General features: G+C 38.0%; 3 protein-coding genes across 3 annotated transcripts; 1 reads left to right on the top strand and 2 right to left on the bottom strand.

Annotated features, from left to right (window-relative positions):
• Window positions 1–1,508: 1,508 nt before the first annotated feature.
• Window positions 1,509–5,788, bottom strand: LOC113174840 (histone H3.3A). Its single transcript, XM_026378999.1, has 4 exons — window positions 5,666–5,788; window positions 4,107–4,250; window positions 3,735–3,888; window positions 1,509–3,062 (listed from the first exon to the last, which is right to left on the bottom strand). The coding sequence occupies exons 2-4, from the start codon at window positions 4,232–4,234 to the stop codon at window positions 2,934–2,936; spliced, it is 411 nt and encodes a 136-aa protein (XP_026234784.1). The 5' UTR covers window positions 4,235–4,250; window positions 5,666–5,788; the 3' UTR covers window positions 1,509–2,933.
• Window positions 5,789–6,445: 657 nt separating this feature from the next.
• On the bottom strand, window positions 6,446–9,299 carry LOC113174830 (histone H3.3A). The gene is made up of 4 exons (XM_026378987.1): window positions 9,156–9,299; window positions 8,099–8,241; window positions 7,421–7,574; window positions 6,446–7,329 (listed from the first exon to the last, which is right to left on the bottom strand). Exons 2-4 carry the CDS (start codon window positions 8,224–8,226, stop codon window positions 7,201–7,203), a joined length of 411 nt encoding a protein of 136 aa, XP_026234772.1. The 5' UTR covers window positions 8,227–8,241; window positions 9,156–9,299; the 3' UTR covers window positions 6,446–7,200.
• Window positions 9,300–9,846: 547 nt separating this feature from the next.
• nop53 (NOP53 ribosome biogenesis factor) lies at window positions 9,847–15,332 on the top strand. Its single transcript, XM_026378976.2, has 12 exons — window positions 9,847–10,081; window positions 10,791–10,867; window positions 11,228–11,330; window positions 11,743–11,945; window positions 12,373–12,428; window positions 12,517–12,612; window positions 13,013–13,114; window positions 13,220–13,390; window positions 13,924–14,099; window positions 14,429–14,495; window positions 14,893–14,969; window positions 15,076–15,332. The coding sequence occupies exons 1-12, from the start codon at window positions 9,876–9,878 to the stop codon at window positions 15,134–15,136; spliced, it is 1,395 nt and encodes a 464-aa protein (XP_026234761.1). The 5' UTR covers window positions 9,847–9,875; the 3' UTR covers window positions 15,137–15,332.
• Window positions 15,333–17,550: the final 2,218 nt, after the last annotated feature.

Genomic DNA, 17,550 nt, shown 5'->3' with positions numbered 1-17,550 from the left:
ATGAGTACAGCTGAGACCACACTGGCATGGGTAGATGTGTGTCTGTGTGTGTTTCATTGTAATGAATATGGCTGAGGGCATGGCTTTATCCCTTTTAATCAAGGAAGTAGAAGGATGAAATGAAACACTGATGAGGGGAATGTTGTCAACCCAGAAAGAGATATTAATTGTAATGCTGGAGTGTCACCGTTTCTGGGTGTCTCTGTGGGTGTGTAAAAACATAGTGAGTGGCAGGGGCATTACAAATTACATTACACATTGACTTAAATTTAGTTTAAAAGAAAGATGCAAAATGGAACTGTGGTATTCAAATCTCCTATGTATCAAGTAGTACATATTAGTAAAAATACTCTGGTATAAAAATACTTTAATTGGATTGGATATTATTTCTTAATGTTCTATTTCCTTAGTGTGTAACCGTTTTTTAGATTTTCTAAACACTATAGAATAATATACTAGTGAAGTGCTCTTCATGTTTTTTCAAAAGTAATTATTTAAGTGTAGTGGGGTAAACAGAGGAGCAGAGGTATATTTAAAGTTGCTGAAACTTGTGTTTGCAGTTGCTGAAACTTGTGTTTCAGCAACTGTAAGTAAATGTAACTGAAAATAAATGACCACACGCTTTAAGTGCACATATTAGACATAGATTTATATACATATTAATGATAAGATACCTGCACGCAAACTCACAAAAGCACAGATTTTCTTCTTTATTTGAGGTTTTGATGCAACTTCTTTCAATTTCTTCAGGTCATATTAATTAAAAATAATGTAAATACATATTCTTATACATATAACTATTTTAAAATGTATTATTTATGCAACATACGGTATACAGATAATACTGTTAGCTTGTCTCATCCGCTGCAGTTTCATTTCTCAGTATGAAGAGTTTTATTTACCGACAGTGTCTTTCTGCCATCTTGTGGTGTGACTGTGTCAGTGTGATATTAAGGTCTCACTGTCTTGTAACTCTGGAAAACCCTGCTTGTTTTCTAACTATTCCTGCACTACCAGTTGTTAATTCCCTGAATCAGGTGTGCTCAGTCAGTCAGAAGCTGTAAGTACAGGAACATTTGGAAAACTAGGACGAAGACTGAAACAGAAAGAGGCCCAAAAATGAGTCTTAAGTTCTAGCAGAAGAAAACTACAAGTGTGATACACTCTCTCACAGTTTTACTTTTTGATGACCTGGCAGTGGTTATTCATGATACCTGAACCTGTTTAGGCTCAGAACATTCTTTCCAAACCACAAAACACTATTCTTGGTTAAAGGTGCAGTCTGGATATAAAAACACATTATCTTTCAACAGTGAAGAGGTTAAGCTGTATCTTTGCACACATACTAGAATTGTGCATGCTGCCAATTTGTATTTTACTTTGTTTATCATGGAAAGCCTTTATTCACTATACTACATCAAATACATTCCTGTTTTTATCTGATGAGATAAAAAAAAAAAAAAAAAACAGAACTCATTGCAATTATTTATGCACCAAGACGTCAAAAGTGTGTGTAACATCCATTTATTACCACCTTATATGACAAATCTGGAAATTACAAACATTATTTAATTGAATCGTCATCCTCAACATTAAAAAAAGAAAAATCAAATTTGAGCAAAAAAAAAAAAAAATTAAGTTACAAGGGAGAAACGGTATACAGATGATCAAATGATCCGGAGGAAAAAAACAAAACAGAAGCACAGGGGGGACTTATACAGAAAACATGACCATTACTCGCCATTGTTGGTCATTAACACTGATTTACAATACATTTTCACATTTAATCAGTTATTTTGCTTTATTATTATTGTTTTTTGTTTTTTTTTTTTTGCTTGTTTGTTTTTACAAAACTCATCTTCACACTTTGAGAACTTTTGGTTTTAGAGAACATTACAAACCTTGATGAACCTTTGTCATAAAAAGGTCCTTTTTAAAAAATTAGCCACTGACAAAAAAAAAAAGCATTTGTGACCCTATCTCAGCCAGTTAGCTTAGACTTTGAATAATTGAACCAATTTAAACACGACAAAAACAAATGACATTCAAGTCTCATCAGTTAGGAAAAAGAGTGTCTACAAGAGGATCAAACTTTGGTGCCAAAATGAGTCAGTAGCATCACATTTCTGTAGAAAAAATATTTAAACATCTGCTTTTTTTGTTCTCTTTAAGTGTTGTAATCTGTTTCATCCCCCCATCTCTATGTCATTCACAAAGCTCCCCGTGCATGAGACATATTTGGAAGGAAAAAGAAACCTAAGATGATGAATGACAGCACTGATCAATATGATAATCAAAAATTAATTTCTGCAAAGATGCTTATGGATTGTATACAATTTGCTGTGGTGATCAGAGCAAACACTCAGGCAGACACATACAGGACAGGACAGCAATTCCAGCCTTGTCAGTCTAAAAACAGACTAACTTTGTTTTCTGTGCTCATTTCTGAGTGGAGGCTGGCAGAGGAGTGGAAGCAGGAGAAGAGGACCAGGTAAGTTCTTCTAGCACCCTGCTGCAGGAAAAGAGACAAGAGTCCCCCAGCAGACAAATCCCCATCCTCTCCTCCTGTCTGTCCCTTGCACATTTGCATTGTTGTAGTCAATGTTTTTTTTTTTACTTATTCTATCCACTTGCTGTCCATTATCTGGATGAATGAGAGTAGAAAAAGTGCAAACCTGGAGATGTGTGCTTGAGGGGATCTCATCACCAAAGAGTCGGTACATGCAAGAAAACAGAGAGTACCCTAAAAGTCTGCTGCCGAGTGCACTAAGAAAAACACAACTATACACTTTATTCATAATATAATCAGTTTTCATCTACACACTACTAACACAAGTAGAGAGAGGGAGGGATGGATTTATGGGCAGAGGGACGGAGAGACAGACTGGTGAAGGTGGGAGGGTGAAAAGGACAAAGATCAAAAGAAGGAGAGTTTAAGCACGCTCCCCACGGATACGACGTGCCAACTGGATGTCTTTGGGCATGATGGTGACACGTTTGGCGTGGATGGCGCACAGGTTTGTGTCCTCAAACAGACCCACCAGGTAGGCTTCGCTGGCCTCCTGCAGAGAATAGGAAATGAACAGTTGTCAAAGGAGCTCAAAGAATCTTTTTATTCGCAGATTTACTTTTTTGGTTTTGGCATCTTGTGGGCACGTGTCGTTATTTTTGACAGTTTTCTCTGCGACTTCATAACCCACCAGGAGAGTTTCAGAAGTGGAGTGGCTTGCTGTGGTCTTTGTGGATTTTTCTATGTAATTAAATGTTTCTTTTTTGCTCTGTTATTGTTATTGTTAATAGGTAATTCCTACTTGGTAGTGGTTTAGTCTACAGACAAAGTCTACACATAAGTCATTATAAACGACACAGAATAAAGATTTGTCACTGTGTGTTACTTACTAAAAATTTAGCGCAGCCTTATAATTATTCTGTATCTAGCTATATTTCATAAACAGTTCATTGTAGCAGGAAAAAAGCCCTACTGTTTCTCCCACTTGAAAGTCTACAGAGGCAGTTATATTAATGAAAGCACTACATGGACTGATTATTTTCAGAAGTGCATCAGAAGCTGCTTTTGTTAAAATAGACTCAGTATTTTCTCAGTATCTTGGCAGAGAGCTACTTCAGGGATACATCTGAGACAGTTCTCATTTTAGTCCTAGCTGCTGAATGTGATGTAAAGGATGTATTGTTATATATTTTTAACTTGGTTATCAAATGACTGTAATGCTAACCTGCAGAGCTCCAATGGCTGCACTCTGGAAACGCAGATCAGTCTTGAAGTCCTGGGCGATTTCTCTCACCAGACGCTGGAAGGGCAGCTTGCGGATCAGTAGCTCAGTGGACTTCTGGTAACGACGGATCTCACGCAGAGCCACAGTACCGGGCCTTGACAATAGATAACAAAATTTTGTGTGTTGTAATGGAAAGCTGAATTTTGTTGCAGAAAATGTTAACATCCATGTTAAAGTCATAATACCTTAAGGACATATGCTTTTGTTTGGTAGCAGTTTCTAATTGTAAAAGCATTAGTGACTCATCATTTGGTCTAACAGGTTTAGGACCCTAAAAAAAAAAAACTTGTCTTGGTGGTGTTTTTGCCTCACCTGTAGCGATGGGGCTTCTTCACACCACCAGTGGATGGGGCACTCTTACGAGCAGCCTTTGTTGCCAGCTGCTTACGTGGAGCTTTGCCTCCAGTGGACTTACGGGCAGTCTGCTTGGTACGGGCCATGACTACTAGAGATCACCTGACAGGGAAGGAAAACAAACGACAACAATTGTTATACGCAACTTGATTTATGGTGCCAAATTCTCCCCCTGCATTTAACACTATGTTTTGCTTACATTGCCTAAATTTCTCTTTGAAGATGAAGAAAATTTATCCTATCTTATTATTTTAATTTACTGTGTTGTTCTCTGTGTTGTCTGGTCCGAGTCATGTATGTGCAGAGTTTGACACTGCAAGGAAGGTTTCTCTTGAGCTCCCCTGAATACTTTAAGATGTGCATTTACAAGCGTGATATAGGGTGAATATTCTAAAAGCTAATCCCAGTCTACAAAGCAATATAAAGAAGTGTGCTGTGCAGGTATATAACCTTCTGCGTATCATGGTCAAATTTATCTTGTTTCGAGTTTACTTTGGAATATAAAAATATTAGCCTATTAAATTATTTTTTATGAGGAAAAATCTGCAGTTTCTAGAAAAACTACAATTTGTGAATCTTAAACATTCAATCATTCAAAGCAAAAAATTTACAAGTTATAATATATGACACCAGGAACAATTTGGGGTTTTCTCCTGATTTCTAGTGCTTTTTTCACCCTGAAAAAACTGAATGTTTACCTATCCATCAACAGTAAACATGCTGTTGTTCCAAAATCAATGTTGCTGTCAATTTTGTATTTTGTTATTCTGGTAGTTCTTTACCTAAAACGACACCACTGTTGCAGAAGTTATTGCCTAAATAATGATTATAAACAATGCTTTAAATCTATGGTAAATATTATATCATTATCTTAAATGGGAACTTGAATTAAGTTAACTTTTTGAGAAAGTAAACAGAAAATATTTCCCAGCACAATCAGCCCGATAAACGTCAATCAAAGGTGAACTACGATGCTATTGGCTAGTAGACCAATACGTAGATAAACATTTAACGCATGAGCCAATCACCATGTAGGGTGTTTAAAATGGGCGGTCTCTACGACTGCCTTCCACTGTTCCAAGGCCCGCCCACCTCGCTCTGATCATGGCGGCGGTTTGATGCGCAAACGGGATAAAGACCCAGGGCAGAAGAGCAAAAGACTAGCGCGTAAACAACTTCAATTTTACAAGGAACCACTCTTCCAGTTCATCGGAAAATAGGAGAACAACACAGAGGGCACTCCGGGGAACTCATAGATAGGCACAGGAAAGCTGAACGGTCCTTAACGGCTGCGTAGAACCGAGCTGAACCGGCGCATTATTTGAAACGGAATTTCCACTCATCTCAACGGCTGCAGAAAAGACTGCATTTCACCGTCGCTTCGTGTTTTGTTATTCTTTCACACGACAAAATTAGCAGCAATCCTCTAGTTAAATGTCGCTGTAAATAAAACAATTTACAACTTGAGAAACACAAAGTTTCTTCGCGAAGACGGTGACACATTTCGAGAGGCTTACCTAAGGGGAAAGTGAGCAGAAGTCGTGAGAAATATTTCGCCTGTGTCTATTTTCTTCTTCGTATCCACAATGGGAAGCAGCGTCCAGCGGGAAAATGGCCGCCGCGTCAATCATGTGTCCCACAATGCAACAGCGGTCACAGCGTTTCTGTGGCTGCTCTGACCAGTTCGACACATGCTGCTCAACATGTTAATTTATCCCACTTGTTTTATTATTATCCAACAATTGGGTGGTTTCTTTAGCACCTTTTATTTGAGTTTGTAATGTTATCTATACTTAATATGAACGATACCACACGTGTCAAACCGAAAGTGTAATCGAAACGTTTTTAGTTGTCAGGTGGTTTTAACAGCGCGTTGTTTTAAGTGTTTTTCTTTATAATAAATGAAGAAACTGCCCTAAATTGATCTTAATGCCAAGCTGTTGGGACAGTTTTAAGTTTTGTGAAATGCACCCTCTGTTACAAACGTGTTCACTTCAAATAAAACCAAAGTCCATAATGTGTGGTCCCTTTTATTTAACTTTACAAGTAATCATTTTATTAGCGTCAATGTGAAAGTGTGCATCACAATCTAGTGACAGACAAGAAGACTTAAAGTAAATTATTTTTTTTCCATACACTAATCTACTAATTTATATTTATTCCCTTAGGGAAGTTGTTGTTGGACAGCTGCACATGAATGATAGCACTATTATGGGGTCAGAAGGAGCCTGGGAGCTTTGTTATTAACAGTGTCTAAATTCACAGAATTATCTGAAGCCACTTTACACACTCACTCATACAGCTCACTTACCCACAAGAATCTGTTTATTATGTTTGTATGTGAATACCGGAGTACAAATATTTGCTTTTAAAAATGACCAAAAACATAAATCAAAAACACGGTAGAAAAGAATTAGGTTATTGTATCAACCTGAGAGAGGAACAAAAAGTATTATCTGGACATAATAACATGGCTGAAAATTAAAAAATGATCAACATAGGCCTGCTACATATATGCCCCTTATAGTCTGTCAAACCATGCAACGTCATCATAGCACAACAATCAGAATCAAACGTTTGTATTTTGATACAGTAACAGTAGAAATACACCATTATTGTAAAAAAAAAAAAATCACTTCTTTTACAACAAAACTATCAAAAAAAGGAAAAGAAACAGAAGACCCATTATATCAATGTATGTGTCCATCTGAGGATGAAAATGTCTTAATCTTAATGCTATTTCCTATGCTCATTTTAGATCATACCCTATTCTTAGCCTGCAAAAACACCTTATTAATGGAGATAACAAGGCATTCCTGTGAGCTAGCTAGTTAGAAGTGAGGAGTGTAACTGTGATTTAAAGATTCAAACATACATGAAGATATCTCTAAGGAAACTCTGCTACAAGTAGCACCAAAGAAGACATGATCACACATTTTACGGTTATCACAATCATATGACATATATAGATAGAACCTCAAACCAAACTACTAACTAAGTATAGAGGAAGGAAAGACATGGAAAGAGGACAGAATATAAATCAGAGAACATTTTAAGCACGCTCCCCACGGATACGACGTGCCAGCTGGATGTCTTTGGGCATTATAGTGACACGCTTGGCGTGGATAGCGCACAGGTTGGTGTCCTCAAACAGACCCACCAAGTAGGCTTCACTGGCCTCCTATAGAGTGCAGGGTGAAAACATTTGGTTTTACTCTTAAACACCAAACAGGATATTCGAATAATAGATTTCTATAGAGAATGCCACAAACCTGCAGAGCTCCAATGGCTGCACTCTGGAAACGCAGATCAGTCTTGAAGTCCTGGGCGATTTCTCTCACCAGGCGCTGGAAGGGCAGCTTGCGAATCAGAAGCTCAGTTGACTTCTGGTAACGACGGATCTCACGCAGAGCCACAGTACCAGGCCTGGAGAGGCACAAATAAATATAAGGTGGAAGCAGCTGTATTTTAATGTAATCTACTATCTTCTAGTAGACTATTCTAGTCTATTATTGTCTACTAACAGAAGTCTGAATCTACAGGATAGAATGTCAGGACAGGATGGTTTCCAAAATGTTCTCCATATAATAATGAAAGTGCACAATATACATAGATCTCTATGTTGAGATAATTGCATTAATAAACTATAAAAGTTATATGCACAAAGAAAGAAGGATCACTACTGGACTCATCTGTAAGTCATCCTGATTTTTTATTTAAACTGACATAATAATAATAAGAACAATTATTATTATTAATCTCCTTGGAGAAATTCTTTGTGGACACGTTCAGTGTCTTTTTCAAGGACACTTCAACATGGCCAGGAATCAGGGGAACTGGGATTCGAACCACCAACCGTGGGGTTTATCAACAACTGCCCTACTAACTGCAGCCTTCTCTTGTGCTGTTCCTCTTTCCATCAAATATAGAAGAACCCAGTGTGTTTTTACCTGTAGCGATGGGGCTTCTTCACACCACCAGTGGATGGGGCACTTTTACGAGCAGCCTTTGTTGCCAGCTGCTTACGTGGAGCCTTGCCTCCAGTGGACTTACGGGCAGTCTGCTTGGTACGGGCCATGACTACTTGAGATCACTGAGGGTACAAAAAAAGAAGTTTGCTTTTGTGAAAACTCAGGATTATATACACAAGCAACCGGGGGGAGAGAGGGATACGAATGCAATTTACCAGTTTTATCTATTTTCATTTTAAGTTCCCATCAACTTGACTCTGTTACAGAACACTACAGATGAAAAATGAATATCAGGAGCCTCATTTTTTCAAATAATTTCCAAAATAGCTTATGTAATCTCCCTAGCAAAAAGGACAACGAAGGCGTCCAATCATTGCACAGCTCTTTATCGTGTAAACCAATCAAAGTCTGTATACGGGCATGTAGGGCGGGATGTTGTGAACATTTCAACCAATCACTATCACCATGATTGGCCAGAAAACCACGCCCCTTGCGCACTAAACGTTAGGTGCGTTCGTTTCTTTGTACGGTGCTCCCCGGCTGCACGCAGCCCTTGCTTTTTAATTCAGAATTAGCTATTTTTAAGGAAAACCAGGCGACCCCGCCCACACTGGCTGCCCAGTGTCCGCAAACAAGCCCACATAAAGATGATGGCTGGCTGCTGGCTTGAAGAATGTAAACGGGAAGGAGAAATCCTAGTAGCAAACGAAGACGGTGATGATAAAAACGACGGAATAACATAAAAACCGCAGCACGAAAGTGGAATATATTTTTTGAAGACGATACTAGACATGTCAGGGGAGCATTTGATTAACAATGTTTTGTCAGATGACCCCTCACTTTAGGCGCATTTCCGAGTCAAATTCGACCAGATCACAAGTGCTTTTCAGATCCCTCACTCCCCGAGCAGGCACATAATAGCTCGACTGCTCTGCGTTTTCTTTTTTTACCGAAAATAAACGAAAAACACGTCCATCCAAGAACTATTATACCATTAAAAGAAAGATTGTACTTTTATTAAAATGGAAATACTTACCTTTGAAAACTTAGTGAAAGATTGTAGCTCTGAAATGGGTATTTATTCTTGAGTCTCTAAAGCGTTGTTCTCGCAATAAAATGAAGGGAGGAAAAAAAAGGAAAAAGAACATAGGAAAGCAATAGGAGACACGTTTCCCATGATGCATTTGGGACAAACATACATGCATGCAGCTACATGACAAACAATTGTGTGACCACACCGACGTGCAGTGTCGAGCAACAAGTTTCTCTCAATCTTGATTAATGATAATTTAGTTAGTTTAGGTTATTATTGTTACTTTTTTTTTTTTTAATCAAATGCATTTTACCTAGCAGCAAAGCCAAGCGAAGCAGTGACAATAGTGTAGAGAGAATTTAAAGTAAGTGACATTCAAACTTGGCTGTTTATGCTGTATTCACAATTTGACTTTTGTTTATTATAAAAATGAATAAATGAATATAAAAACGTTATAAATCAACAACACAAAGCCCTAGGTTGTTGTTAGCATATTTAAATACAAGTATATACAACAGTTTAAAATACTAAAGCATTTAAAATAACACTTCATGTCTTAAAAATATGACACATTGGAATAAAAGTTTTAAGTTTTATTTATATATTAAACGCTTTAACAGCGTCTACTCTGTCGATCCTACAGGTGGCGCCACCACCTTTGTGCTTCAGCATTAAAGAAGAAGAAACGTGGTGTGTTTTTTTTTTTCCCCCTAGTCCTCCAACATGGCGGCCGCCAGGAGGTTGAAACGCGTGGTGGCTTCACAACCAGGTTTTATCAATTTAAAGTCCACTTCAGACGCCGCAGACTCGATCAGCAGTCGCAGAAAAAGAGTGAACAAGAATAAGAAAAAGAACTGGCATAAACACAGCGACATAAACGATGTAGAGGAGTTTTTAGAGGACGTCAGGCTCCAGGAGAGGACCACAGGGTGAGTTACACAGTGGTGGGAAATTAGTGTGATGAAACGCACTCTTCAGTTTTTAATTCTTTTTAAATATAAATTCTTCTTAGTCAAGTCAAGTAACGATGCTTGTACTTATTAACATTTTATGACACTTCTACACTTCTACTCCAAAACAATTCAGAGTGTAATATATATATTATGTTTTGTTTTGGGTTTTTTTTGCTTTTGTTTGTACAGTTTCAGCTTCAGCTTGAGTATATTTTTCATTATGTGATGTGAATAGTACTTAATTAACCCTTTAATGTGTTTCTACAAAACAATTATCGTAATCCCATTTTAAACAACTGTTTTAATATCTGCTTTACTACTTTACTACCATCTGTTGTCATGTTTTTGGGAGCCGAGGGCCATGTGAAGTTACCCTTTGTTGTTTATTTAGCTTTAATTCACCTACATATTTATCTAGAGTCCAAATGTTTTACTTGAGGTAAGTATTGTGCAGAACAAGCCATGGACACTAGTAGCTTGAGACTATTAAAACACGTCAAATAATGAAGTGGTTATTTGATATTAAAAGTGACTGTTAGTTGTAAATGAAATGTCTCAAATGGTCGTTTCTTCAGTTAAATGGTCGTTTCTTCAGTTGCTAGTCTAAAATGTGATAAGATGGGATCTTCTCAATTTGCCCAAGGGATCAATAAAGTATGTCATCAATATTATTCATCTGTGTCAGGGGTCTGCTGTCTGAGAAGCCAGATGACAACTTGTTTTTCTTGGATCTCGGACAACCGAAGAAAGCTGAACAGAAGGGTAAATACATGCAAGTACTCATACAAGAATCAACCATTGATATAGTGATGTGTAGAGGAAGCTGAAGTGATATTAAATATTTAAAGCTCCAGTGTTTCTGAACCACTATAGCACTTTGTTAATTTGGTCAGTTTTGTCTTGTATATAATAAAAGTGTTACTAAATCTATGATACTTTGGTTCAAAAGTGATTCATTAGAACTAGCTGTTACTGTCAAATATAATAGTAAAATGTATATTTTATACTTCTCATATACTTGTGGCAGTAGCCATTTAAACTATCACTTTACATTATTGGATGAAGATGTTTTTGTGTGTGCATTAGTGCTTGTTTGTGAATATTCTGTTTTTCTTTGGGAAGCTCCAGAACCTGTTGAGGAAAAGAAGAGGAGAAAGAAAGTGTCTCGTCCTCTTAGGATAGACCTGATCCTGCAGCACGACTCCCTTGTCCCACCACCTAAAGAGTCAGTATCCACAGCAATATTCATTATATTTCAATTTTATCAACAAATTAGTGTGTGCAGAATTAATTTGTTATTTCTGGAACAAATTCATAAATGATCTGTGAAAGGACATTTGTTTATTTAAATGTATGATGACTGTGTGTGTCCTGTGATGATCCCATCCTTGCGCTCCCAGTATTTCCTTCTGGGAATGTGAAGACAACAGACAGAAATTCAGGACACTGTTACGTGAATAGTGTCTTGGGATCTGAGGATATGCAAACACTGTGGTGTAGACCCATCAAATCAGTGAGGCCTAAATATCCAACATGCCAGCTTTTTGCATCCACTCCTCCCATTCATACTACAGATTCCTCAACCTTTGCTTATTGACCTTCACAGTTAAGTAAACATATCTTTTACTTTCCTTTAGTGTGCTGGCACACCAGCAACCTAATGCCAAGAAACTTAGACGTATTGCCCAGAAGGCAGAACAGCTGGCAGCAAAAGGTGTGGTGCCACGGAGACAGAAACAGCTGCTGAGGAGACAAGCGGTTGTCAGGACAGCCAAGAAAGCAGTGACGGAGGCCAACAACAATCCAGACAGAGAGTATTATGACATATGGGGACAAGAGAGTGAGTGTTGTGTGTTATGTGCTTGTTCTTCCCTCTGTCCAGTGATGATCCCATCCTTGCGCTCCCAGTATTTCCTTTCTGGGAATGTGAAGACCAAAATGGAGCTCAGACGACTGTTGTGTGAACAGTCATCTGGGATCTGAGGATAAACTAAAATACAGAATTTGAAGTTTTCTAAAGTTTAAATTCTTGTCTACATTTTGAAGACAAATGAGGAATTAATGAGTCATCCACAAGTATCAAATTGATAGGTCACGGGGTTCATGTGAGATGAAGTCAGTTTTAAGTTTTTAGTGGAAAGCTGTGGCATTTAATTGAATCAATGTAATGACAAACAAAAATGTAACGTATGTATTGATAACAATTTTATCGTTACATTGCATTAATGTGTAAAACAACTGTATTTGAAACTATCTTTTTCACACAGCCAAAAGTCCAGGTGACCCGTGGTTCCTTCAGCAGACTGGAAAGAAGCGTGTCAAGGTAAATGACAGTTTGAACGATGAAATGATTAAAATTTGTTACTGTGAGAGCGTGTGTGGCTAAAGTGGCTTCATCATTGTTCATTTAGCGTCCAGAGAAGTTGAATGAGAAGCCGTCTGTGCTTCCTGCTGTAGAGGTGATTGCCCCTGGAGGATCCTACAACCCAGACTTCTTCTCCCATCAGGTAGCGCACAACATACAGACCTGACAGTGTCTGAGAATCGTAGAGCCAACATTTTAAATGCACAGTAATTTGAAACAAAGGATTTTAAGCTGTTAATAAATTATATAAAAGGTCATACATCATCTGTACAGATCTTAAATATCTTGTGCAAAACAAACTTGCTGCTACATCAACAGAACTGATACTTGGATTTTTTAAAGTCTTTCACACAGAGTTGTTCTGTTTAGTTTAACCTCTACCTAGAGTTTCTCTATACTGTGGAAACAACCAAAACTTTCAACAACCGTTTGTTTTGTTGCTGTTTAGGCATAGTATATGCTGCTTAAACAGCTTCAATTCATATTACAAACACTGACTTGATCCCTCCCTCTTCTGTTGCTTCCACACGCTGTGATCCCAGGCCTTGCTGGAGAAGGCCCATGAGGTGGAGGTAAAAAAACAAAAGGAGGAAGAAAAAATAGAGAAACAGCTGGCTGTTAACAAAGAAGACACGGCTACAGAGGTACTGATGATCCTTCTGGCTCTACCATCATCTTATGCTCTTTTCTTGTTGAAGTGGAACCTTTGATCTTTTATTGTATCTGATTTACATTTGTGTGTTCTGCAGGAGACGACTTTTAGAGAGCAGGTGGAAGGTCTGGTGGAGGAGGATGAGGAGGAGGAAGATGCAGAAACGGTTCCTAATGAGGAAGAGGAGGATGTGACAGTGGGAGCCATCACACAAGCAGAGAAGAAGACTGAGAAACAGAGGAAGAGAGAGAAAGCATACAAAATTAAGGTAGAAAACACACTTAAACATTATAAATGTTTTAATCTGGAAATGTTTTAGTTTGATATAAACAATTTAATTTATCCTACACGTTCATGGGTAGGTTATGACCATTTGTTTTGGGCCATTGGTTGGACAAAAGAAGAAGAAGAAAAAACGTCTTTATTTGTCATTTGTCACATTTACATGTTACAGATGAAATTGGTCCTCTGCATTTAACCCATCGGGGAACAAAACCGAATATATACTCAGAGAATTTGACAGGTGTATTTCACAATGTCTCTTAAACCTGAATCAAAAATAGAATAATTAATGACATTAATAAAAGACGGTCAAACCCCAGAGAATCAGAAATCCACACAACGAAGTATGTGAGATAGATGGTGCTGTCATTGTCTAAACCTAATAGGAAATATCCTACTCGCTTACAAGATACAGTACTTTAAATTTTCAGGTAGGCCCCAAAACTAGGGAACTACAACAGCTATTTTGTAATTTCAGCGAGTAGCCATCTAAACATCCATTTTTGTCTTTCGCCACAGGAGCAGCAACGTCTTGCTGACAGACGGCAGACTGGACGACAGCAGCAGCTTTTCCAGCTTCGCTCCATTAAGGCGTCAATCAAACAGGACGAAGAGAAGACCGAGACCAAACAGAAACTACGCAAGGCCAAGCAGGAGGCCCAGAAAGCCCAGCCCAGGCGCCTCGGCAAACTCAAGTAAACACCTCACACTTTCAATTTAAAGCGGTACTCAAGTGATTTAGTATTGCACGACCTGTAGTATCATTATTATTATTATTATTATTATTATTATTATTATATTTTTTAGCATTTCTTTATTTAGCAGACTTCTGTTGATTACGTCTTTGTTCCCATGAATGTACTTCTAAAATGTGAAAGACATGTATCTTTATTGTATGCTTAATTGTAATAGTCACATTAACTGCATTAACACAAGTTTACCTGTGGTTACTTCAGTGCAGTGCTCTATCTGAACTGACCTTAAGTCCACTTGTTAAATGTCTTCTTTTTATCCTTCATTGCAGGTTCCAGCCTCAGGACATGGAGGTCCAGCTGAGCGATGAGCTGGCTGGCTCCCTACGACAGCTCAAGGTACGTCAATGCTTTAATGGGTGCACATTTATCCATTTTGACCTTTTCCAGGACAAAATGTTTTTATCTGTAATTAGTTTTGGTTAATTTAGTTGGTGTATTATCTTCTGCTCTCTGTATTGTCTAATTCTTAGCTTAATCCTATTCTCTAATACTGTGATGACCCACTTTTCCCCACAGAGATCATTAAGTTTCATTTTATCTAATTGCCATTGAAGAGATTTTGGCTCTTTGCTCTTATCTCCTGCTAATATATCTCTGCCTTTGCCTTTGTGGTGTCAGTGGGATTTTATAAGTTGGGTAGGAATTGCATATATAGTTGGAGCAAAGTGACCTGCCTTACATATATTTATCAGGAATTGTCTGTCTCACTTCTTGTAATGATGTGGCTCTACAGCCAGAGGGCAGCGTCCTCAAGGATCGCTTCAAGAGTCTGCAGAAGAGGAACCTGATCGAACCCAGAGAAAGAGCCAAGTAAGGACTTCTTACATAACGTCTCACCAGAGGCTTGCAGTGATTAACAGATTCACAAGGTGTACATTGATTAAACTGTATGTTTCCACGCTCCCTCTTCTCTTAGGTTCAAGAGGAGACTCAAAGTGAAGTATGTGGAGAAGAGGGCTTTTAGAGAGATCACTTAAATGCTTACCCACAGACCACAGGAGCACAAAGAGCTGGGCAACATTTACAGCCACAAGTGTAATATAATGGAACTGTGTATATAAAACTTACTGACTTTTGAAGGCCTCCTTGACCCTTTCAGAAGATTACAACTGCTAAGAAATGGATATGTCAACTCTGTGTCATAAACTCTGATATAAAAACTATTTTAAAACACGCTGGATAAGTGTGCTTCCTGTAGTGGTGTCTCTAAAGGTGTTAGTTATTATATCACTTTCTGCAGTTTGATTCCAATGTGGCTTTTCTGTATTATGTAATATGACCCCCATCAGGAAAAGGTTACCTAAGGGTTTATAGTATACAGTTGAGTCTGCTGAGGCCAAGTGTCAGTGTGTCACTACTTTGCTGAAACATGAATAAAGACGTGCAGCTTAGGTTCAAACCAGGGTCAGCTGCATGAAGTGTTAATATACTACTCCAGGAATGTGGTTAGGTTTATGTCAACCTTTGAGTTGTATCAAAATACAACAAAATTTTGTAATGTTTAAAATTATTTTCAGTTGTGCTTAACAATGTCAAATATGTCAGCCTAAACTAACTTGAAAGTTGCTTACGGTAAAAGTGACCAAAGCTGAAACATTTATTTGTTTGTGTTTTGTCATATCTACTGACATTTTTGGTTTAAATGCATTTATTTTAGAAGTCACAAGTTCCCATATGAATATAACAGAAGGTACTGGACAGTAATTGAAAGGTTGAGTGGCTAAAGAGATGGAACATATATGGAAAAATAGAACATTTAAAATCTGCATAATTGGACTACTTCATCAAGTGAAGTTTAATTGAAGATCTTTTTTTCCAGTGGTGAAAGTGGTGAAAAAACAGACAGATGGGTTTGAGGAAATTGGCGTGTGATAACTGATTCCAGCCCCCATGGCATAAAATCATAATTGCCTTTAGTGTTCTGCTTGTGTGAACGAGGAAGCATTTGTGCTTGCACATACACACATACCCTGTCCCATGATGTCCCAAAGCTTCTTATCTGTTAATCAGTAAATGTAATCTTTTACCTTGAGAGTCTGCAGAAGCCCCTTGTCCACGTAGATACCTAAAACCAGTTGATCCCTCTACCCCCTTCACAAGATAAAGTGCACACTGGTTGCTGGATCACCTCCCATTTCAGCAGCTTATCAGGGTCTTTAAACTAACTACCTGCTGATGAATTAACCCACAGACTTATAAAGTCAGAGTTTCTCCCCAAGGAGCCTCACACATCACTTTTGTACTTAAAGGATTTAGTGGAGAATGTACAGCACAGCTGTCTATGCAGTAGGTGAGGCTAATGTGAATCCTGGCAATCATATATTTCTTTAGAGAATGTAATAATAATGAAGTTTAACTATTTTTAGCATCATTAGGAACAAGGTAATGTAACAGCACATAAGCGCACCTTATAATAAACTTTAAGATTTGTGTCCAATAGAATGACATAATTTACAGAACAACATACAGGATGAAAACTAATGAGAATTACAATAAGATTAAGTAGATAAGACCTAAAGTTTTGTTATTATGTTAAGAAATATTAGGTACAATAACTTATTTAGGTACAAAAACATATTTTGAAGCTGCTCAAGAAGAACAGAAAACTGTTCGTAGAGTCTAATGAAACAACTACCAGGCATCTCGGGAGGTTAGATACATATGTTAGTATTTTGCTGTTTGCATGTTCCAGATGGATGCTGCTGCCTGGTTGTTTGTGTTTTCCTCTTTCTCCCCTTTTCCTTACTCTCTTCACGTGTGGGACATGGTGCTGCCAGATTGTCTTGGCACCGTGTGGAAAGGATTACGTGTGTGTGTGCAGTCACTCATTACCTTCTCCAGAATAGATTACTACTACTCTGGTCTAGGGAGCTGTAGAGGTTCAGAGCAAGCCACTAAAACTCTCAGCTGTGCTGCATAGAAATGTTTCATTGTGTATTTGTATGTGTGAATGAATATTGTCATGTGATTCCAAGCCTGTATTCAATAGTGTGGCCCAGTGTCCTCTGGCCTGTCTCACCTCTTTAATGCATCAGATTCACAAATACTGTACTGTACTGTATTACTTCCTTAGCTGCTAAATGCTTCACTATGTTTAGGCTCCTTGGAGTTAGTTTTTAGTGCTTTATATTTATTTAATTATTATTTTCAGAAAATGGCTGCCTGCTACTGTCAGACAGTCCAAACACACAAATGAATAACATAATGACAATTACACAATATCTGTGCAAGCTGCGGAAGGTCTAACATACTGTGCACACTCAAGGTGAGTTCATGAAGGAGAAATGAGTTCACATTTGCATTCTTGTGCTGTGTGAATGGCTTCTGTCTTCAGCCTTTTTCTGGGGAGCGGCTGTAGCTCATCATATCCTTATTTGTACGTAACATGTAA

The sequence above is a fragment of the Anabas testudineus genome, chromosome 13 (assembly GCF_900324465.2).
Source record: "Anabas testudineus chromosome 13, fAnaTes1.2, whole genome shotgun sequence".
Classification (NCBI taxonomy): domain Eukaryota; kingdom Metazoa; phylum Chordata; class Actinopteri; order Anabantiformes; family Anabantidae; genus Anabas; species Anabas testudineus.
Note: the sequence above shows the minus strand (reverse complement) of the source record. Positions and strands in the feature narration are given on the sequence as shown.